The sequence below is a fragment of the Amphibalanus amphitrite genome, unplaced genomic scaffold, assembly GCF_019059575.1.
Source record: "Amphibalanus amphitrite isolate SeventyFive unplaced genomic scaffold, NRLGWU_Aamphi_draft 000845F_arrow, whole genome shotgun sequence".
NCBI lineage: Eukaryota > Metazoa > Arthropoda > Thecostraca > Balanomorpha > Balanidae > Amphibalanus > Amphibalanus amphitrite.
The window spans coordinates 97,623-121,030 of record NW_024882339.1 but is presented as its reverse complement, the minus strand read 5'-3'; the positions used below and the strand labels follow the sequence as shown (position 1 = coordinate 121,030).

Genomic DNA, 23,408 nt, shown 5'->3' with positions numbered 1-23,408 from the left:
AAAACGCGGATGTGTTCGCGCTTATGCGAAGAAAATTCTTCCGGGTATGGTTGATAATGAGATTAATTGTTGTCATTTATTTATTAATTCATTGGCAAAAGTACCCTTATATATCGGTAAAGTAGCTTAAACTGTATCGTATTTCCTTGGGAAAAAATGACGAACTCATCCTAAGACATCCAGATTATTGGATGCGTTCGTCAGTTGTAAGTAGTTCAAGTTTTTGGAAAAATTTGCTTGTGGAAAATCATAATATTTCAAAGATATGCCTATTTTCGAATAATTCATGCATTTATCTGCATTGAAAAATGATTGTAAAGCAAAAGTGCAAAAGATTATTGTCAATTTATTTTCTGAAATCACGATTTACGAACGCACAAAACTCCAGCTTTTAATTTAGTGCGTGAGCAAATTACGATCAAGAAAAAAGATTTAAACTGTCTATATTCCTCTTGAAACAATGAAGGATGAATGAGGAAAACGCTGTTTTGAACAATTGTATATTTATTTTTTCTCAATTAAGCAAAAGAACAAAATTTTCAACTATTATTACATTTGCTCTCACAAAACCCATCACTTTTAAGCATGACGTCATGTCAGCCAAATTTACTAGCGCCATCTCTGGAGAGCATCTTTCGAAACCTCCAGACGATAGAGAGAGCCCCACAGCCCTGCTTGTAATCATCATAATAATATTCCTCACAACACTTAACACTTCAAAATACCTTCTTCTATCCCAAATGTATCCCACCACCTCTCAGAAAATCGCGAACTGCGTTTTTTTGTTTTTTGCATATTATTTGTTTATGCTCACACATTTTCCCAGCATTTGTCAAGGAATGTAAATTCGTAGCAACGTGTCACTTCAGATTCCGCAAGATTATTTTTTATGACGACATTGGTCCAAGCATTGACGGTATTGAGCAAACAAAGTTGAATTGCGGAAAAACATTTAATGGTTACGGTAAGTCCATTAAATTCACTCAAGACCGTGACTGTAGACTCATCGCTTTCTACAAAACTGTTTGTTCAAATATTTACTACTTTGGTAAATGCCGTAAAGGACAGTCAGATCAAACATAAGTGTCCCTTCGAGGCATTTGAAATAACCACTCATGCGTATCGCTTTTTCAGATCTTTATCTGATTCTAAACCAAAGCAGAGAAACTAAAGAAATAAAGACGAAAACTGTGATGATATAGGCATGAGTTCAATTATCACCCTGATGAGATTTAGATCATTTCTTTCATCATCTAGCTTGTGACGTCATCTGCTATCTCAATTTCGTAAAGCTGGGTAAGAAACTAGCTGCTGCGCCATAAATGTATCGCTCAGTTGTTTGTCCGCGTGTGAATCGCTGCCGGCCTTTTGGTGTTGGTGAGGGAGGGGTGTTTGAGGGTTGCAGAGAAGTGCTGGGTTTTGTTTATATTTTTGGTGGTGGCACAGTATTCATTGATTTTAAATGCGCCATGTTAATTTGATTTGTGTTTTTCATCTGATATGCTGTTTCGTCTTGCTTTCAATCTCTCAAAAACGGTCAAGACTTTCTCTCTGACTTCACGGACTCTTGCATCGGTATTTGGATTCCAGTTTTGTGAATTATTGTTAATTCGTGCATGCATCCCTTAAATAGTAGAGTGTTTTTGGTGATATTTTAAACATTTCCCCCTTATATATAACCTAAATTTAATTTTGCGTAGGTACCTGCTCGAGCATTTGGAAACTGAACGTAGCCTGTACCGATGCCATATGTTATGCTGCATTTAGCGACATAAGCTATATTACTGTAGTTTGGAGAGGTGACTGATTCGGCTCATTTCAATATTAAGTTACTGGGTCAGGTTTGATGTTATTGACCTAAGTACCTAACCTAATGATTTTCGGTAAATGTCAAGTTTAAGTCCTAAGAAGATTTCATTGATAAATTTTTCATATTTTTACATTATTTGACATTCTGAATCCAAAAATGATACTCATATGTCTCGCAAATAAAAGAAAAAACATAATCAAACCTGACCTAACCTTACCTACTTACCTATAACCTACCTACCAACCTACAACCTACAAACCTACCCTAACCTAAGCTAACCTACAAACCTACCTACCTACAACCTAAAACCTACAAACCTACAACCTAACCTAACCTAAAACCTAATTTTTTTGCTGTTTCATATTTGTAACAACAGCGTCACAATTGTAGTTAGGACCTAAACTTGACATATGATTTTCCAACAGCTTTAGGTACTACCTACCCCAGATACCTGCCATGTATCTCCTGGCTTTCCAAGTCTTGCTGTGATTGGGGGGGGGGAAGGAGAGTGGTGTCCATATCATGCTAGGTAAACCCACTTCAAGAATAAAAGATGATCATGCTAGTTAAACCCACTTCAAGAATAAAAGATGGTTTTCTTGGCGACACTGTCTGAGAGATTGCTTTACACTCTCAGCCATTGATGCCTTGGGGTGACAAGACATTCAAGCCCTTATCTTTAATTTATTCAAGCATAGTAGGTACACAAATTGCAATCTTGCAGATAATGCAGTTCAACTTATTTGTGCCCTCATCAGTACTAGCCGATTGATCCCCTCCCATCTAATCTCTGATTATGACAGGGCTTTGTTGAAAGAGGAGTGTGCTGTCTTTCATTAGAGGAAGTCAACAATGGTACCTATCTATTTTAAGGTCACTGTGGTTGGTGACCCCTCAAACAAATAATTGCAGAGCAACTACAATGATGTCTAAATGTTTTTTCATATTAAACATATCAAATAATTTTCTTCACAACAGCTCACAACATGTCATCTCCTGGTACTGGCATTCTTCAGCATCACTATGTGCAGTTTTTTAGCAAGTGATCTGCAAGGCTCTGCAAGGCACATGACATGAATTACCAAGAAGCTGCATTGTGGATAATGATGCTACTTGCTAGTGTGAGGTGTTCCCCTTGCATGGAAAGAGAGTAGGCAATTGCAAACTTTATCTGCTGGTATGGTGATTAGATAAGTAATCATTCCTCCAAGTGATGTGAAAGTTACAAGATAAAAATTATTTGGCATGGTTTTATTTATTTTCTCACAAAAAAATCCCTACCATATGTGGCTAAGGTTGCTTGCTAGAATGCAGAGTGTTAGGTACCTATTTTCAAATTCTGTGGTTGTGAGATTTCTAATCTGCCTGCATCAGGGATGTGATTTGTCTCTTCATATGGCTCTCGATGGCGATTGATGCAGTAAAGTATCGGTCAGCGCCATGCGATATCAGAGTACCGTGCCGCCTGGTGACGGACCTCCATTCACAGTGGTGTGAGTGAGAGCGCTGGCGCGCGCGCGCGCGCTTTGCGGCAGCATGCTGCAGTTTCTGGCCAGCGCCGACGCCGTGCTGGAGGCGCACAGCTATGTGGACGGCTACAGCGCCTCGTCGCTGGACGCTGCCCTGCTGCGTCTGGTGGGCGGCGCGCCGGACGCCGGCCGCTACCCGCACCTGGCGCGCTGGCACCGGCACGTGCAGAGTCTGCAGCGGCTCGGGGAGACGTTCCCGGCGGCCGGCGCCGGCCGCTCGCTGCGCGACTGCGGTATCGCCGTGCCGGAGGGGTCGGCCGCGGTCCCTCAGCCGGTCCCGGTCCCCCAGCCGGCCCCGGCCCAGCCCGCAGCCCAGGAGGTGGGTGCGGGAGGCCCCGCGCACTCTCTGTGGCAGGAACCGGGCGGCAGCGGCGGCACCCTCTGTCTGTGCCCAGGAGGGCACGGCGATGGCGCCTCCTGACTTGCATGTGCCGCTGCCGCTTGTAGTAAATGTTGCCATGGCTGTCATGCTTTTTCCATACTAGTTACTAAATTTAGGACTTTCGAAACGTAGAGCACTAACATATACACAGGTCGTCGTCGTCAAATATTTTGTCGCTCACTCGTTGTGACGAGTTTGAAGTTTTCAAAATGGGTGACCGTTTTTCCTACCAACCTACTGTTTTTTTTTTTTTATTTACGCTTCAAGACCTTTTGGGATCCCTTGAATTGCTGAAGAATGCCAGTACCACCCAGAATGAATCCTGAATTATTTATTATGTAAGATCTCACGATGCCTGACAGCTAAGGAAGGACATGTTAATGATGAGGCACATCAGTATTTTTTAACATATTTACTCAGATAACAATATGATGAAGAGAGTGTAGTTAGCATGTATTCACAGATCAGAGTGACAGAGTGACATCTGATCAGAGGCCTCTTGCACCAAAATCCTCTTGCACCAATGCTTGGATTATTTTGCATCGTATACCTAGTCCAAGTCTCAAATGTAACAATTTGCATACAAAATTTAGCAAGCACATGTAGGATTATGTATTGGGCTATTGCAAACAAATTTACTACCGTTAGATTACCTTATTCTGAAACCGGTTTTCCAATTCTACCTAGCTAGGTCGTTTGGTGCAAGAGGCCTCAGGAAAAAAATGTGGGGCAAAATTTACTAAGCTGAAAATTTCTTTTGACCCTTTGTTGCTTGATCTTTACTAACCAAGTGTGAAGTTCGAGCTTAGGGGATCTGGAGAGCACATTTACACATAACACAAAGCTCATGACCTCCTGGTTTGTTGCTTGTCTGATTCTTCTGATATTTAGTTGGTTGTTTGTACTGCTATTAGCACCAATCACCTCATTCCCTGTCCTATTCCATGAATTGTTTTACTAATATGACTACTAATCAGTTGTCTGATATATCTTATTTGTTACAATTTGTTGTGTTGATAAACAACAAGTGACACCAACAATGCATGAGTTACCTAGTGTAGGTTCAATTCGTAATTGTTGCACTGCTATTTTGCCAGTCTTTGATTTTCCATTGCTTTCATTGCTTTCAATGTTTAATGACGGGCACGTTCTTCGCGATTCTCCGATTATTTCTTTTAATGATCGTTTTTCGCTGATTGTTTGTAAAATATGGTCTCATTAAAAATTGCTTGTTATTTGCTGAATAAATTTAATTGGCCTGTAATGATGATGTTACACAAATGATCTATTAAAAAATGATGGCCATTTGTGCGTACTATGTAGTGTTGGCTTACTTTTTCTGTTGTAACTCTCCTTTCGGTCGTTGCAGCGAGCCCGATCGAAGATGAAGGACAAGAAGGGTGGCGGAGACAAGGCGAAAGCCTCCTCGGTAAAGGAGCTCAACCCCTGGCCAGCGTATATCCAGGTCAGTCGTCTGAGATAAGGCACACGACACCAGTCATGCACAGTATATCGATCTTAGCCCAGTTTTTCGACCTGATGAGTACAGGCCTAAAGATCCCTTGGCCATGTGCGATCGTTTGAAGGCTAACACTGACTCCCTGCTCCCTTCTCATTGCAGGAGCGCCTGGCCCTGTGGGACCGTCTGAAGGCCAAGGCGGACGCCGAGGTGGCCGCCAAGGAGCCCCAGAAGATTACCGTCACCCTGCCCGACGGCAAGGAGGTGGAGGGCCAGTCGTGGCGCACCACGCCCTACGACGTCGCCAAGGGCATCAGGTCGGTGGCCGTGAGCGGCGGGACTTGGGGACCGGTCAGGCAATAGCTGATAACCAAAATAAGTGAAATCGTGTGGTCGAAAATCAGTGGAACTATGCTAAAACGAATGTGAAATCTGTTAAGTCAGTGCTGGGCAGTGTCGTACACATTTTTTCATGCGATTGCGTATGTGCATGTGTTTGTTTGTCATAGGGCCACGCTGCTTTCACTAGATATATCGGCGCCCGGAGCGCCAGTATCTCCAGCTTCTCTCTGGCGTTGTCGATGACCCGGCATGTCCTGTTCCGATCACGCACTGCAGTCTGATTCCGCCCCGTCCTCTCCCTCCAGCCAGGGTCTGGCCGACAACACGGTAATCGCTAAGGTCAACGGAGAGCTGTGGGACCTGGACCGGCCTCTGGAGGGTGACGCCACCCTGCAGCTGCTCAAGTTTGACTCCGATGAGGGTAGGTACTCCTGGCGCATTGGACGCGTGAGCACAGCGAACTCAGACGGTATTGACTGTTGAGGCAAGTTACTTGCTTTGACTGGAAAGGGTTAATAATGAATAATGCTCGGCTAGTGAAACACTTTTCGGGTTTGATTTGCAGTTGTTGGTTGAAACATCAAAGGTGCAGTTCGGCTGCAATAAAAAATGGAATTGATCACCGTCGATTCAAACATTGTTTCCAGCCTTCACGTATAAGCACTGCAGCTGCTCTTCGCGATTTTTTTGCATGTTTTTTTCCGCATGCTTTTATTTGACCCCCTCTGTTGCGTGCGTTAACTCGTCTAACTCGTCACTGCACTGCGGTCTGTCTGCCCCGCAGGGAAGTACGTGTTCTGGCACTCGACCGCTCACATACTGGGCGAGGCGATGGAGCGGGTATACGGCGGCTGTCTCTGCTACGGACCGCCCATCGAGGAGGGCTTCTACTACGACATGCACCTGGAGGATGGACAGGTGAGGTTCGACAGGGAACTGACGAAGCACGAGTGATATAAGGGCTAACTGAAGCTAAGGTTAATGAATTGGGGATAACTGATGCAGAGGGGCGCCTGTCAATGGTCATGATGAGTTTCGGAGACAGAGCTACAGCGAGGATGGGTATTGGGTATTATCTTTCGGTCTGGAGAGCTGTCACTATTACTCAGCCAGCTATTCGTGATTGTACAAAACTTGGCTGCACTTTTCCTGGCATAGTAACGCCAACAGCGCCCAGCTGCTCTTTACCTACGGCTTATCCTCTTCCTCCATTTGGGTTGTCTGCGTTAGATCCTTGAACAGTCTAGGTGGCGCGGCATCGGTTGTTCTGTACCGCTAAAGCTGGTATTGCCGATGTCATAGTTCCATAAAACTCCTAACACAACCTTTTCGCTGCCTTCCTTCCACAGGTGAGCAGTCAGGACTTTGACGCGATCGAGACTGTGATGAAGTCAGCCATCAAGGAGAAGCAGACGTTCGAGCGGCTGGAGATCTCCAAGGAGGACCTGCTCGAGATGTTCCGCTACAACAAGTTCAAGGTGCGCATCCTGGAGGAGCGCGTGAAGACGCCGACCACCACCGCGTACCGGTGCGGCCCGCTGATCGACCTCTGTCGCGGCCCGCACGTCCGGCACACCGGCAAAATCAAGGCCTTCAAAGTCACCAAGGTGAGACGCCTGTGGATCGAAGGTGGACGATAAAGATGTAATATTTTGTACTGGTAAAATCGAGCTCATTTTGAATGAATCTAAGGTTCAAATTTTGATGTGTGTCAGTCAGATGGGTGTATCAAGTAATTATTGTAATTCATAAAGGTAAAAGGGCCTAATCGAGATTTACCTTTTCTGATCGAAGGTGACACGAAGTATTTGGATCGATCTTTTCTGAACAGTTTATTGTGTACGACGTTCGTATATAACGTCTGTGCGTTTGACCCTTACTATCTCCGTCCCTTGTCGCCACTCTGCTGATCGTACTTCATACCACGTTCCTACCTGCTGCAGAACTCGGCCACCTACTGGGAGGGTAAGGCGGACGCCGAGTCCCTGCAGCGCGTCTACGGCGTGTCCTTCCCCGACACCAAGCAGCTCAAGGAGTGGCAACACTTCCAGGAGGAGGCCGCCAAGCGAGACCACCGCAAAATCGGCCGGGTGAGTACACATTGTTGCGTGAAGAGCTAGGTTCTGATACAAGAGGGGTACGTGGTAGTCGTATAGTTCCACACAGAACAGACTGGTCGTGTGGTCGGCGGCATGACTAACTGAATTCTGATCCAGCCATGGTCACTGGTCAGAATATGTTGAACACAGTCTGGGATTGGACGTGACTGCGGGTGGGCGGAGTGGGACGGTGACGGCTACGGCACGCCTGGGCGATGGTGTGGGTACCCTGCGATGACGATGCGATGCGATGAGATCACGAGATAGAAGGGGCGCAGAACGAACAGTGGGACGGGCCGGGCAACTTTCATACATGCTGCGCGTTGGTTTTACTGTCCTGCCTCGCAGGGTTGTACTCGACCCATGAGTTGAGTCGGAAATTTGACTCAAAGTCAACTCTGACTCAAATGAGTCGGGTTTGAGTCGAGTCGGTTACAATAGCTGAACTGTTGAGTCGGATTTGATTCGAGTCGGATACAAACGTTGAGCTTTTGAGTTGAGTCAGAGTTGAGTCGGACAAAAACATTAAGCTGATGAGGTGAGTCGGTAAATTTTTACCCCCATCCCCCGCGCAACAACGTTTGCTTATTAGCCCCGGCTGCCTGTTTTTTATCCCCCCCCCCCCGCTTAACAACTTTGTTACCTTTGAGTCAATTTTGAGTCGACTCAATAAGCATAATATGACATTTGAATCGGGTTGAGTCGGCTCATTCTTTGAAATGTAACCTTAGAGTCAAATTTGAGTCGAGTCATATTTTCATCGATCCACTTGAGTCATGAGTCAAGGAAAAAATCAGCTCTTTGTTTGAGTCAGCCCATTGAGTCGAGGATTTCTGAAGTTGAATGATGAGTTGAGTCGGCAATTTTTTTTTAGTTGAGCACAACCCTGGCCTCGAACGATTCTTATTCATAATCTTTCATGAGAGGAATCGCAAATAATGTACGGAAATCGTAAGCGCCTACAGCGGTTTTTGGCTCTTGACCGTTTTGCCTTTCAAGCAACATTTTTTTTTTTTTGCTAACGCCAAGTAATGGAGACCAATGATCTGCGATTTATCTTAGGAAAATAAGCGTTTTTTATTGTCAGCATTGTGTCTCATGTTCTTTTCGTGAACCATCACATGATGGCTAATGCAGGTTTCGTCAACGGTCATCTGAAGGAAATATGCAATACCAAAATGTTGAAGGCGCATGTTTGGGTTGTGTGGCTCATCTGTCTTCTTTTTAAAACTATGCGAGAAAATGTTTCTCTCAAACTATTTTGTGCCATCGATGATGGAAGCATGACATCATTGTTGCGCGTTTTTGTATAAAAAACTCTCATATATTTTTCCTGAAAATGTTATCGCTGAATTATGTGCGCATTTTATACATTGACTCGGTATCATCAGGCTATTGTTTTGGAACCATTATTGTTGATTCAAGTGGATAGTGCTACTTGAACTGCTGGACGTATGCTCCGTACGAGATAAGTGATCTCGTACTTTCTCCTGTCGTCTGTCATGCAATCATTTAGCGTAGTGGGCTGATCCGACTAACAGCGGGTCTCTGCGAGCGCACGTTTGCTCCTCCCTCTACCGTGGTCTCTGTCACACGTCCATGACGTATAGGCAGCTGGGCGTTCCTAACTAGGTACGCGACTTGTAACCGAAACACCACCGAACATTGCGACACCCGGCCAGCTGGCTCTCGTGGGTTGGTGTGGCCGGACTGATCCGAGTTCTCCGTCCGGACCGCCTGATTAGAGTTTCACCCGAGCTCCGTCCACAGCCGGTGCCGATTCTGTTGGAAATGTGGTCAAGTTTTTTTTCTCTCGCGTGACTTTGTGCTGTCCAGAGCACTGCTAGCTACACTTTTCACTCTCCTTCTTATCTTTATCGTTTGTTCGTTATCAGTCCGAGCGATTGGCGCGTGTCGTGCTGTAAACAAACGAGCTTCTATCTCGGGACTGGTGTTCTGGCGTCTCTGACCCTCACGTAGCGGCGCAGATGCCCTATTCCAGTTGTACAGTACAGCTGTCCAGTCCCATCTGTCTGGCAGTAGCTGTCTGACCCTAGCCGTCCAGTCATAGCTATTCGGCTGTAAGTTGGTCCTAGTTTTGTCCGGTCGTAGCGGTCTGGTCTCAGCTGGCGGGTCCTAGCTCTTCGGTCGTAGTTGTTCGGCGGTAATTATTTGGTACTAGATCTGTCTGGTCCCACCTGCTCAGAGCAGCTGTACGACCTCAGCTGACTGATTCCAGCACCCCGGTCGTGCCTTGACCAGCCACCGCGCCGCGCTGCTCTCGGTTGATTTGTCACGGCTGCTCTGTTCGTGACGGGTCAATTAGACTCCGCGTCCGCCCGGGATGATTTCCCGATCATGATCGTCTCACTGCTCAGTGCTCGGTGCGTTTCCACTCTATCTCTCCTATTCGCTCTGTCACTTCTGCCGCCCGCACCATATCCATATCACTGTTTGTTGAACCGGCTGGGGACGGGCTGACGCGTTTGTGACACTTAGGCCCGGGGTCAGCGACCGGCGGGTGTCGTTGCTAGGCAGGCAGGATGGTCACTTTATGGCACAGTCGCTCACGCCGGTTTCGGAAACCGCAGGGGTGGACATGTGTGATGTCATAATGTGACGTGCTCCAGGCAGCGTGTCGTGACCTGGAAGTGGGGGGGGAGGGGTACAGAGGTCTGACTTGTGGGTCTGGGACCGTTCTGCATCTTATCTGGCAGCTCTGCCGCTGGGCGGAGACTGTTTTTAGTGTTATTCCGGACCGGTTTGGCCTATAAACGATCCGACAGCTGGTAACGACTGTTGTATGTTGGACCGGGTCCGTCTGTCCCGGATCCGGCAGCTCTACCGTCGACCAGGCACCCGTTGTATGTTCAGACCGGGTCCGTCCGTGTCCGATCCGGCAGCTCTGCCGTTTAGAGGCGGCGGCTGCCTGTCGCCGCACCGCGCGGTCGGCCTGTCAGTGTCGCTCGGCGCTGTGCGGCGGAGGCGGTGTCGAATCCGTGTGTGCGGCGCCGGGCGCGTGCTCTCCGCCCGTCGGCCCGTCCCGGCGGCATGGGTGTCCGGTGATATGTCCACCTTCATCGTGCCGCCAGCCTATCGCGATGAAGGTCCTGAGGAGCTGCGACAGCTCTTCTTCCTGGCCAGGGTACGTAAATCCTCCCCTTACGCAACGCTCGCGCACCACGCGTCAGTCACGTGATCGTCCCGGCGCCCGCACCGGCGTGGTGCTACTGGTGAATAGGCGGGCTTAAAGCGGGCCTGATCGATGTAAATGGGAGTTTTGTGTGATCAGGTGAAAGTTCACGCCGTGCGCTGTGCGCACGTGCTAGCGACAGGGTTGTATACGACTCAATCAATAGCAATCAATTCAATCACGACAAATTTGGGAAACCAATCAAATCAATCAAGTCAGAGCAGTTTTCGGGAATTGATTCAATCGACTCAAACGCGACAATGAAAGGAATCAATCAACTCAATCAAACGACTCAAACCAAGATATACATTAGGTTTTTTGCCCCACCAACTTGGAAAAGTGTCCATAGCAGTCTGGTGTACCTACCTACCTACCTACCTACAGAAGAAACAAAAATATTGTCATTTAAAATTATAAATTGCCATGCCATTCAAAGTTTCTATGTAATAAGGAAGGATACCTAGTGATGGACAGGTGGATCATGATATTGAGGTTCAATGGGTAGAATTGGAGCAGAAGTTTCATTTAATGGGTGCAAAATAACCCAGTAGTTGACTTCAACAAACGCCCCTTAACCCAAATCACCACCTTTCACCTAAAAGTTGTCAATTTAATTTTGGCCATATTCCAGCTAAGTCATCAGGCCATCTACCCAGGGGCGGCGCCACGGGTTTTCGATAGGGGGGGACGGGGACCGAAAATCGAAAATCCCAAAAGTAGATACTGATCGTGTATGCAAAAAAAAAAAACGAGGCACGTAACGCCGCGAAACTTGGCAAGGCCCAAAACACATCGAATGGTGCATCCCGTTTCCAAACTTATCCTAGGACACCTAAGATCGATCACCTTTTCAATCATCCTTGCCTCTAAATCAAAATTTGCAGTCTTGCCAACTCAAAGCTGGTTTCCTACAAGCTGCGAATTGCTTAGGTATGAGTAGCAGTGCCAGCTGTTCTTACGTTTCGTACTTTCAAATTTTCGATCTTACGTCTGGTCAGCTTCAGGGCTTCACCATCATATAGTCATGTCTTCTGCTCTGACAAGTGCGCCAAAACTGCAATATAATTTCAGAATCATGACATCACCACCTGATCCATATGCAACGGGCAGGGTGCAGCTAATGGCTAGCCGTCAGTGGTCATGTCATCGGTGGTCACTCAAAAGGCCATGCTAGGTCATGGAAGGTCACCAGCCGTTATTTGATCACACTTTCTGATGGATTTTACTTGCCAAGAGCTTCGCGGGAAAAACAAGCGCATGCACCGTTGAAAAAAAATTGAGTGAAAGGGTCTCAGGTCCGGCGACCTCTGCAGGTGAAATGCCCCAGGGTAGGATTCCGGTGCTTGTTGATTAACTTCGTCAAAAATGGCAGTAGAGCTGTGCTGTCGGCACCATTGTGTTCGTCATGATCGAGCTGGCACGACCTGCATCGTTCTCATATTCACCCTCCAATCGTAACAACTACAGCAGGGATTGGCAAATGGCGGGGCAACCCCTTTGGGAGGTAATGAAGGTCTCTGGAAACGTCATCCCACATCTCTTTAGCATTAGTGGCTCTCCTTATGGAACAGGTTTCTTGACTGGTCTGCTTCACCCCAGAATTCAAAGACTAGTCAAGGTAAAACCGAGCGCACCACAGTGAGCACAATTTGATAAGCTGGTGTATCTCAATTTTCATGTAGAACCTTTCACGTATCACGGACCTAAAACCCTTTCGTGCACTCATGCAAAAGCAACTGCCATGTTTCAACAGCTGGTAATGGCATTTTCACAGCCGCTGACGTAAGAAGGGGAGGGATGGGGGCTCGATTAGACCCCCAGCCGTTCGACCGCCGACCGAACTTAGTTTTGCAGAAAAAAAAAAACGAGTGCTATCGAACCCCTTGACGAGAGGGAGCCGATGCTATATCCAATTATAAGGTCTTGGGCTACTGCGTGCTTTTTTGGTCCTGCCTGTGATCTATCCGAACACTTCTCCCCACAAGTGCTGTGCTGGGGTTAAATGGCATAGATTTCAAATGGTTCCTGTGGTAGAACTGCCATGCTTGAATTTGACTAATTAGGAATGGAAAATTTTCATATAGTAACGGAAATCTATGGAATTTCAGTGAACTTGGTTTTATCGGCAATGGGGTCTGGCAGTGGGGTGGGGAGGTAATAAGTAATAACCCTGCCTGGCGCCCCAAAAAGGGGGCACGATCCCCGAGGCCCTGCCGATCACCTTATAACTACAGGCATCACAGCTCCACACCTTTTGCAGATGGCCAGGACCCCCTGCGATGCATCCCAACAGCAATCTCTATTCAGAACCTGCCTTGATTAACCAACGATGCATTAAATGCGACGGAGAGCTCTATAATGCATTAATATCAACCATTGAACGGGCCTCGCCGATAGGGGGGTACTGTACCCCCCTAACTTTCGATAGCGGGGGACCTGTCCCCCCCGTCCCCCCCGGTGGCGCCGCCCATGCTGATCTACCCCATGTAAAGCCCCCGTCTGTCTCTTATGTGAGTTATGCGGAGCTCTTCTGAATTGAACCCTGAACATAATGAACCTAGCTAGGTTACATGCCACACTGACACCATATTGATATGAAAGTGTTGAAAATGTGCTATAAATTTGACAACTTCATTAGGTATGCTTTATGAAGACAGCAGGAAATCAGGTAGGTACCTTCTTACCTGCCTAGATGTGTCACTGGCTACCAACAGTACCAACGAAGGTAGATAGGTTATATGTGAAGAATTCAAAACATTTTATTGCAATACAATTTGAAACTGTTAGGACTGGGGGATAGGGATGAGCATTAAAAATATATTTAAAAGGAAATGGAAAGGACAGGGACTCTGGAACCACAGGATAAGTTAAGGACAAAGGAAGAAGAACAAGGAAAATTAAACGCCGTTGGTGCGAGGCGACGGGTGCGACTGCGAAAAAACAAAGAAAACGTTATGCCAAGAAGTATGCTAAGCTTTTATAAATCCTTATTCTACGTCTTTTGATTTTTTGGTAAGATGACGTCATTGATTATCATGTAGTATGGATAGATCATCATAAAATAAATCGGTTGTACAACACCAATTTCGTTTTAATTATTATTTCATTTGAAATAAAACCACTTAATAATATTCGGTAAAATATTTTAAGGAAAATGAAATATATTAAATACATATGTTATGCCTAGGCTCTCAGGAGAAAAGGATCAACAAACGTTCTGCTGCAAATTAAACAATGCAGCAAATTAGCTATTAATGTAAACGTAATTAGCGAGACGAAAACGGCGCTTTTGTTTCAGTTATTTTTGTAGGGGTTTCAGATATTTATAGAGTTCAGTGGGTTGTTTCTGAAGAGATGTGGAGATGTGAATTAGTAATGAATCACACTTTATTAGTATATAGGGCCTTGCACTTTATCATCTGGATTAAAAAAAAGTTTCCTGCTGAGTGCAGAAAGGTAGGTAGGTGCATCGCCAGGTTCTATCACAGGATTGGAGCAGTTATTGCAGTTGAAAGTCAAAATTGGCTGTTCATGTTTAGGCCCTGTTCTTTATTTGGCCATCTACCCCATATTGCAGTTGTGATGACAAGCAGTTTTCAGTGTAGTTTTGTGATCTTTGATGTCATCAATTGGTGTCATTATTTTTCGTCAACTAAAACTTATTTCAACTTTCCATTCAATCGACTCAATCATACGAGTCACTCTAATTTTCGGGAATCAAATCAGTCAACCAGTCGCTAAAGTCAAACGAGTCAGTCAACCAGTCATCTCGAAAAGTCAATCGACTCAATCCAATCAACTCAAAATACGCGTTGAATCAAATCAATCAATTCAATCGACTTGATTGGTATACAACCCTGGCTAGCGACCGGGCGTTTTTATGTCAGAAATGATGAAACGGTTAACGTGTGTTAGTTAGATGACATCTGGGCGGTTTGAGGCCACGCGACTGCTATGAGGCCAGTCGCGGGAAGCCAAAACAAGCTGTTCTGGGACCGTGACCTCTTCCTAGACGTACTAAGCCGTCCTGACACTGCCCTTGGGCCATTTCAAGGCGGATGCTGGATAGCAATACTTGCTGGAGGGTGCGGGTTGCAGGAGCAACGTGATGGCAGCGGTGCTGATTGAGAGTCATCACGAATCGCGTCAGTAATTCACCGTTCACCCACTGCTAAAGGCGGCAGGGCGAGGTGGTTTATGCACCAACTGGCCGCACAATGACAGTGCCGTCCGCGGTTAGCCACAGTTCCTGTTACACCTATAGACCCCGACTAAAGATGCGGACCATTGTCTCTCTCCGAGCCTGAAACCGATTTTCAGTCCTTCAACAAATAATCATCTGGCAAACACTTAGATGGCGTGCCCACTGCGCAGGACTCGTTTTATCCACTTTGCCACACGCTGAAGCCTCACACCATGTTCCTGGGATAACTAAATTCGTTTACTTCCATGGTCTTTTCTCAAGGCACGCTGGTAAATACGCTGAAGCCTCACGCCATATTCCTGGGATAACTAATTTCGTTTACTTCCATGGTCTTTTCTCAAGGCACGCTGGTAAATACAAAATTACCCGACCAAGTTTGGGCGTATTTACCGAGATATTCTGTCAGACTGGAATGCCCGCCGCTTGGCTCGCTGTGGCATTTCCATCTTCACGTGGGCATACTCTGGGCCACACTGTTTATTTGTCTTCATAGGGGGCCGCTGGCCCCGCCGTATATCGTTGGCTCGTGGCCGTCTAGTGGGCAGTTTCTGTCTGGTCAATGTTTACTGTCGTGTTGTATGTCTCCATGATCTCTCGTCAGCCTGGACTGTAGTTCTATCACAGAGGTACCGCGGGGGTTCGGACGGATGCTTCCGGCGTCACACCGCTGTTCTATATAGGTTGGCTAGGTGCTGACGCCAGCACCAGCTGTGGTTCACCTCCGGTGGTGAGACTGACGACGCCGTGACCGTGATATTGTGTCTTATTGCATCGTGAGACTTCCGTGCGTTGGTGGTAATGGCTTGTCGCGGTTAGCACAGTTGGAGTGGTGTTACTGTACGCGCAGCTGTTGCAGGGAGTCACGAGTTAACCCTCGCCGGACCTATTGGTTTTCTACATACGCGCCGGCCGAGGGGGGGGGGCGGGTACGACCCCCCCCCTCGCCGTTTCGCCCCTGGTGGAGCTAGCGCGTCGCGGAAAAAACGAGCGTGTGCGCCGTTACGAGACGCAGAGATTGGTACCCGATTTTAAGGTCCTAGGTCAACCGGTGACCTCTGAGGTCAGGTCAAGTGCCCCAAGGTACGGTTCAGTTTTTGGTGAATAACTTCGCAAAAAAACGGCCGCAGAGCGCCGATTTTGGCAGCATCGTGTTCGTCTCGCTCAGACGCGTCGAATGATATACTTTTTGTCCGGGTCAGGTCAACTTGGGGTGTTGACCTCAGGTCAAGGTCAGGTCAGCACCCCCAGGTCACGAAGTTGGTCGAAAGGGGTCATGTCGCATATCATTCGATTCGGCAGGTCTTCCTGAGTCCATTGGTGGCTTTCCCGACTCGCTAGCTCAATTTGATCAAGAGTTATTGACGAAAAACTAATATGACCTTGATGACGTCATAAATGACGTCACGCAAGGTCAACATTGCAAAAGTGACGCATCTAACCTTGCAAGGAGTGCATAAAATCACGATTCTGTGTGTTTGAGATAGTTGGAGATCGTTCCCGGCGCCAGAATAGCAGTTTTCATTTTTCCCCATTGACTTATAATGGTGAGGTCACGAAAATGACCTGACCTCATATGACCTTTAGGAAAAATCCGAGATATACAAGTTGTGGGACTCATAATCGATACTAGATCCTGCAAGTTTCATTTCCCTGTGACATCTCCTCTGGCAGTGAGGGCGTTGCGAAGTTGCGACATCTGAAGACCGTGCAGAGGTTCACTTATGACGTCATAGGTCAGTGACCTGACCTGACCCAAAAATGCGGTTGGTGTCAAAAGATGCGGCTTGGATCAAAGGTCAGGTATGCCAAGTTTCAGCTCTCTATCGCCAGCGTGTTCGGAGCTATCGCGAAAAAACCCTATGGGGGGGGCGGCACCCGCCCCCCCCCCCTCGGCCGGCGAGGGTTAATATTGACGTGTCTGGTTAAGTAGGTATATGGATTATGATTGAGAGAAATCCGAGCCGTACTGTGAAGGGTATATTTTGTTACTGGCGTGCAGTAACCAACGAACCTATAACATAACATAACATAACATAACATATATTACAATGTAACAACAGGCTACAGGAGCCCAACAAGGTTACAAGGATGAAATACACAGTGATGTACACATTCATGCACACTGAACAAGATTTACATGACAATGAATGCAATGAGTGTATCCTAACAACGAAACCTATCAGAGTTGTCTACGTCTTCAATGGTGTCAAAGACCGCACCACGCTCCGTAAAATACAAATCCACGTTATGTTTGAATTTGTTAAGGGAGGAACTATCAATAACCCAAGGAGGTAAGCTATTCCACATATCAATGACGCGGTTAGTAAAAAAGGATTGCCTTAAACGCGTTTTTGAAAATTTCTTTACCAATTTACATCCATGTCCTCTTGTAGAGTTCGAACTTATCGTGAATAAGCTCTTAAAATCTAGCTTATCAATACCTCTATAAATTTTGAACAATTCAATCAAATCACCTCTCACTCTCCGGTAATGGAGTGAAAACATATTTAACGAGACAAGCCTTTCTCTGTAAGTCATCCCGCGAAAACCATGCACCATCCTAGTGGCCTTCCTCTGCACACGCTCTAGAGACTTGGCGTCTTTTTTAAAGGGCGAGTACCATGCCTGTGCACAATACTCAAAATGTGGACGAACAAGAGAACAATAAAGTTTTTTCATAACGTCTTTACTTTTATAATTAACGTTTCTATATATTACTCCCAACATTTTCAGAGACTTTTTACGGGCTTCTTGACATTGATGACTGATTTTTAGATCATTTGTGATTAAAACACCTAAATCTCTTTCTTCAAAAACATTTTGCAGTTGACTGCCGTTTAAATAATATCGATCATTTTCATTTGCCCCAACGCTAAGAACTTTGCATTTCTCTACGTTAAATTCCATCTGCCATTTTCTGCTCCAATTGAAAAGAATGTTTAAATCTGATTGTAATGTTTTCATGTCCTCGTCTGATGTAATTGCTTTTGCCAGCTTAATGTCATCAGCAAATTTCCAAAGCCTACTGCTTAAATTATTATCCAGAGAGTTTACAAAAATAATAAAGAGCAATGGGGCTAGAACCGTACCTTGTGGTACACCACTCTTAACCTCCGCCCACTCAGACTGTTGTCCATTCAAAACAACTCGCTGCTTACGTCCTACCAGCCAGGTCTCTATCCATCTAAGGAGGAAACCGTCTAAGCCATGACACTGTAATGAAACTAATTACAGTGTCATGGCTTACCTATGTACCTATGTAGAAACACCTTGTTATACAGGGCGACGCGCTATTCCAAGGACTTCAAATGAGTAATGTTTTCCGAAATTAGAGCCCATCTGCAGCTAATTATATATATTTATTGTAGTGTAATGGGCATGTATGTAAAAAAGTAGCTGAATGCTATCGTATTACATGTTTTATTTCACAAATATCTCGGCTTTGGGTAGATTTCCTTCGGTGTGTTATGCCAACAGATTCGTTGGAGCATTCCGTAAACCCAAAAACCGAATGCCTGACACCGGCTCGTATTACCAGGCGTGGGACTATTGTAACAGATCATAAACCATGTTTCAGCGTAGCATTGACATTCGAGGCAGCGTAAAGCTCCTATATGTTTCGACCTTCAACTACTGGCCAGCTAGATCCCTACTTAACTCTCTCTGTGATCCCCGCTGACTTCAATGACCCATGCTGACCTGCCAGACCCCCTACTGACCTGACAGACTCCTGCTTCCCTGTGTGACCTCCCTGACCTCGTGCTGACCTCACTCCCCCTTCCATCCACAGGAGCAGGAGCTGTTCTTTTTCCACGAGCTGTCGCCGGGCTCGTGCTTCTTCCAGCCGCGTGGCACGCACATCTATAACGCGCTGGTGGAGTTCATACGCACTGAGTACCGGCGGCGCGGCTTCCAGGAGGTGGTGTCGCCCAACATCTACAACGTCAAACTGTGGGAGACCTCCGCCCACTGGCAACACTATGCGGTCAGTAGGAGTGGATAAATATTTAATCTTAGCTATGTGCTACACCGTACCATAACTTTTTGTTGACCTTTGTTGTGACCTTTGATTGCAATGTGTCGTCAAGCGTACGCTTGTGCTATTATGTATCATTTCTTTTTTTTCTCAAGTGCTTAGCGATGAAATTGCATTGCCTACTGTGATAGTTTGCAATAATGCATCTTTGATTATGTGGCTGAGTTGTGTAAATTTACTAGAAAGGGAATTTTCCGTAACTTTGTGGGCCTACATCCTCTGTCACCCGTCATGTTGGTTAATAAATAACCGCTGCCGCGTCCCCGCAGGAAAACATGTTCTCGTTCGAGGTCGAGAAGGAAAAGTACGCGCTGAAGCCGATGAACTGCCCGGGTCACTGTCTGATCTTCGACCACCGGCCCCGCTCGTGGCGCGAGCTGCCGCTCCGGCTGGCCGACTTCGGCGTGCTGCACCGCAACGAGCTCTCAGGAGCGCTGTCCGGCCTGACGCGCGTGCGCCGCTTCCAGCAGGACGACGCGCACATCTTCTGTACCCACGACCAGGTATGTGATACAGGAGAGGGTAGAGGCGGGTGGCTGACGACAGAGGCTCGTCCGGTGCAGGGTTAGGCAATAGCCGCAGCGGTGCGTGCAACAGATCCACGGCTAGAGGGGAGGTTAATCCTGTCCGGTTCGATGGTTCCGGCAATGTAGCTTTCCGTTGTGTGATATTCTAAGGCTTGGTACGTTATTACAACGCACACGCCCTAGAAATATACTTAACGTAAATGTTTTTTTATCGACTTGCAGTAATCGTATGTGGTTAACCCGCGCCCGGCTGGGGGTCCTGGATTTCCACGCCCTGCTGGGGGGGGGGGGGTGTTTGAACACACCCCCCCTTCTAACTCGGCTCCTGGGCCACGTAGCGATACGCGGAAGGCGGCGTTCGAAAGAGCGTCAAAAATAATGACGAAATCACCTCGGTCAATTTTTTGGTCAGGTCAAAGGTCAGGTCACCAGAGGTCATTGAAGGCAAAATTTCGCCGATTTCCAGGTCGAATGTCGACAATTTCCAAGAAGCCAACGCATAACTCGGGAACCAATAGAGCTACAGTGCCGCGGAAAAGCGCATTCGATAGCCCTATTAACGCCCTTTCTGAGTAATTCTCTCAGATTTGACCTAACGTCAACAGTTTTGCCTGCAGGGGGCAAAAACTGCAAAAATAGCCGATTTTTTCGGAAACGGTTTTTCTGCAATAACTTTTGACCCAAGCCTTGTACGAGCTTACTTTTACCGGCATCGTGTTCCTCTCGTCAAGACGCATCGAATGAACTATAACTTGACCTTGAAAGGTCAACTTGAAAATTTGACCTCAGGTCAAGGTCATGACCTGACCGGAAAGGGTCATGTTGCATATCAGTCGATCCGTATCGTCGAGCTGAACACATCTAAGGCGTTTTCATCGCTCTAGCATGCCTCTATCAAAAGTTATTTGCGAAAAACTGTTAGATACCATTCGTGACCTAAGATGACCTCAGGGCATAAACAGGGGTCACGGACACCATTTTCATGTTCAGTGTGTCTAAACCACTTGTAATTCAGTGTTTGGGAGTGTTTATAATGTCTTTCGTTCAAAAGAGGCGCATTTCAATTTTCTCCCATTGACTTATAATGGGGAGGTCGCAAAATTGACCTGACCTTAGGTCATCGATATCAAAATTCTGAGATATACATTTTGTACATGCTATTGCTCTTAGCAATCGCTGAAAGTTTCAAAGCGATCGGTCACTCGGTGTAGCTATGACAGACATGAAAACTTTTTATGAGGTGAGGTCACTTCAAGTGACCTGGTGACCTGACCTTGAATGACCTTGGTCTGAAATTTTCACAACATGTGTAGAATTGATGTATGATAAGGTGTACCAAAAACGGCGGCGCTCCGCGCCGCCGTTTTTGAGATATTCGCGAAAAAACACAAGGGGGGGTGTTCAAACACCCTCCCCCAGCAGGGCGCGGGTTAAACTGCTGTTTTGGATACGTGATATTGGATTACGTTAGATATGCGTGAGATATATGGAGTCGGCCCCACAGCCCCCCTCGACTGAATGTATCGTCAAGCTGACGTCGTCCCGCCCTGTATGTCCGCAGATCAAGTCTGAGGTGAAGGGTGCGCTGGCGTTCCTCAGGGACGTGTACTCGGTGTTCGGCTTTTCGTTCCAGCTGAACCTCAGCACCCGGCCCGAGAAGTTCCTAGGAGAGGTCGAGGTGAGAATGAGTGGAGGGAGAGATGGTAGATAAGGAGGAAAGGGAGATCAAGGGAATACCGGATCTGGATTCTGGAGGAAAGTACCAGGGAGCTTAGATGGGTGACCTGATGGGACTAAGTTGAGGGGGACGGTTGTTGGATTACGAGTAAAATGACTGGAGTGAATAGGTGAGTAAGGTACTAACGGGAACGAAGGACTCAAGGAACGTCTGGAAAATATGTGGAAAAGGATGACAACGGCAGTTGAAACAGGAAAACAGAAAGTTGACGGATCAGAGGGACTGGTGAACGTTCCCCGTCCGACGGTCGTGAGGGACTAATGAATGTTCCTCGTCTGACGACTCGAGCCGTTACACTCTCCCCGTCTGACGGCCCCCCCCCCTTCCCCTCAGCTCTGGGACGACGCCGAGAAGCAGCTGAAGGAGTCGCTGGACGACTTTGGCCAGGAGTGGCAGCTGAACCCTGGCGACGGCGCCTTCTACGGGCCCAAGATCGACATTCGCGTACTGGACGCGCTGCGCCGATACCACCAGTGCGCCACCATCCAGCTGGACTTCCAGATGCCGATCCGGTTCAACCTCAACTACATCAGGTGAGCCGTGTGGGTCCTAATGGCTGGGCTTCTGCTGTGGTAGAAGGGGCGAGACGGGTAATCAGTGTCGTAGAGTTGAGCCGAGATGGCGCCACTTGTTGCTCCCTTAATTGTGCAGCATTTCCAGCACTTTCGGATACTGTCACGTCATGTCACGCTTATTTGTTCTCTCCCCTGTCTAAATGGCTGCCTTTCAAGACCCCCTTCTCTCGCTTTCCCATCTGACCGCCTCATCTCTCCCTCACAGTGAGAGCGGTGAGAAGCACTTGGTGTTCCTTCCTTTAGCCCTCTCCCATCTGAACGTCCGTCCCACACCCCACAGTGAGGGCGGCGAGAAGTACCAGGCCGTCCGCTTCACCGTTTTTCCGTCCGCCCCATCTCCTTCTCACAGTGAGAGCGGCGAGAAGTGTCACCCCCTGTCTCACCCATCTAATCTTCCGCCCCATCTCCCTCTCACAGTGAGAGCGGCGAGAAGAAGCGCCCGGTGATCATCCACCGCGCCGTGCTGGGCTCCGTGGAGCGGATGATCGCTATCCTCACCGAGTCGTACGGCGGCAAGTGGCCCTTCTGGCTGTCCCCCCGCCAGGCGGCCGTGGTGCCCGTCGGACCCGCCTACGACGCCTACGCCGAACAGGTGCGGGACCAGGTGCACGCCGCCGGCTTCTGCTGTGACGCAGACCTCGACGCCGGGGATACCATGAACAAGAAGATCCGCAACGCGCAGCTGGCACAGTATAACTTCATCTTCGTGGTGGGGGAGAAGGAGCAGAGCAATGGCACCGTGAATGTGCGCACGCGCGACAACAAGGTGCACGGTGAGCACCCGGTCAGTCACGTGGTGGAACGCTTCAAGCACCTGCGGGACGTGAAGAGTCAGCACGCTGAGGAGGAGTTCTAGCCGCGGCACACGCACCGAGCGACGGCGACGGTGAGTTGGAAAGGGACTAGGTGCTCGGGTAAAACGTCCGATTATGTGCTTTGTTGATTAGGGAATCGGGTACTGAATAAACATCAGTTGATTTTTTATTGCAATCACACCGATGTGAATATTCCAGTGTGAATGTTTTCATGTTTAGCCAAAAATTTATGGGCGTTTGGGCAGGTCTTCATTCTGAATCTCCGAAAATCAGTGGTAATTTCGGTGTCCCATCTCACTCACCTGTTCCGAGACCCGATCTGGCAATGCCGATCACCTAATGAATATTCCGGACACCTGAAACCATTAACTCATCATCAGCCATCCGGAGAGCTGGACCACAGGCCACCGTCTGATCTATTATTCGTGTTTTCAGCTCCGGACGGCCGCTGGGACAGGTTGTGATTGGTCGGACCATGCACTCCCGCGCACGCTCACCGCAGCACAGCCGGCGGAGGGGACTTATCGTGTCGCCAGTGCCGAGGTCGCCCCGGTCCGCGCTCTCCAAGCTCCATCCAAAGAAGCCTCCGCTGTGATTCATTTGATTCCTACCCGGTAAATCGTGACACTGCGGTGGCCTGTCGGGCTGAATCCTGACCGGGACGGAGTCTTTTAGAAAAATATATGATTGCTGGCTCTA

The 23,408-nt window shown here is 47.5% G+C and overlaps 2 protein-coding genes across 13 annotated transcripts in view; one reads left to right on the top strand and one right to left on the bottom strand.

Moving 5' to 3' along the window:
* LOC122367035 (bifunctional peptidase and (3S)-lysyl hydroxylase Jmjd7-like) overlaps positions 1 to 803 on the bottom strand; it is a 27,665-nt gene extending 26,862 nt beyond the window's left edge. The window contains exon 1 of the mRNA XM_043339801.1: positions 726 to 803. The gene's annotated coding sequence lies outside the window, so the exon portion shown is untranslated. The remainder of the gene's footprint in view (positions 1 to 725) is intronic.
* On the top strand, positions 594 to 23,408 carry LOC122367032 (threonine--tRNA ligase 1, cytoplasmic-like). Of its 12 annotated transcripts, XM_043339790.1 has the most exons (15): positions 1,371 to 1,398; positions 2,789 to 2,931; positions 3,300 to 3,658; positions 5,091 to 5,186; positions 5,343 to 5,497; positions 5,828 to 5,943; positions 6,307 to 6,440; positions 6,872 to 7,129; positions 7,466 to 7,612; positions 18,809 to 19,003; positions 19,324 to 19,557; positions 21,143 to 21,259; positions 21,653 to 21,852; positions 22,312 to 22,780; positions 23,145 to 23,408. In XM_043339790.1, exons 3-14 carry the CDS (start codon positions 3,347 to 3,349, stop codon positions 22,748 to 22,750), a joined length of 2,403 nt encoding a protein of 800 aa, XP_043195725.1. In that variant the 5' UTR covers positions 1,371 to 1,398; positions 2,789 to 2,931; positions 3,300 to 3,346; the 3' UTR covers positions 22,751 to 22,780; positions 23,145 to 23,408. The 12 variants fall into 12 exon arrangements, with proteins under 12 accessions (XP_043195728.1, XP_043195733.1, XP_043195727.1 ...); XM_043339791.1 differs by lacking the exon at positions 2,789 to 2,931 and having other exon boundaries at positions 1,335 to 1,377; XM_043339787.1 differs by lacking the exon at positions 2,789 to 2,931 and having other exon boundaries at positions 1,366 to 1,398.

Coding starts and splice junctions, on each gene's coding strand:
- LOC122367032 (XM_043339791.1), top strand. CDS start 3,347: ATGCTGCAGTTTCTGGCCAGCGCCGACGCCGTGCTGGAGGCGCACAGC. Junction 5,498..5,827: donor GACGTCGCCAAGGGCATCAG/GTCGGTGGCCGT, acceptor CTCTCCCTCCAG/CCAGGGTCTGGCCGACAACA. Junction 7,613..18,808: donor ACCACCGCAAAATCGGCCGG/GTGAGTACACAT, acceptor TTCCATCCACAG/GAGCAGGAGCTGTTCTTTTT.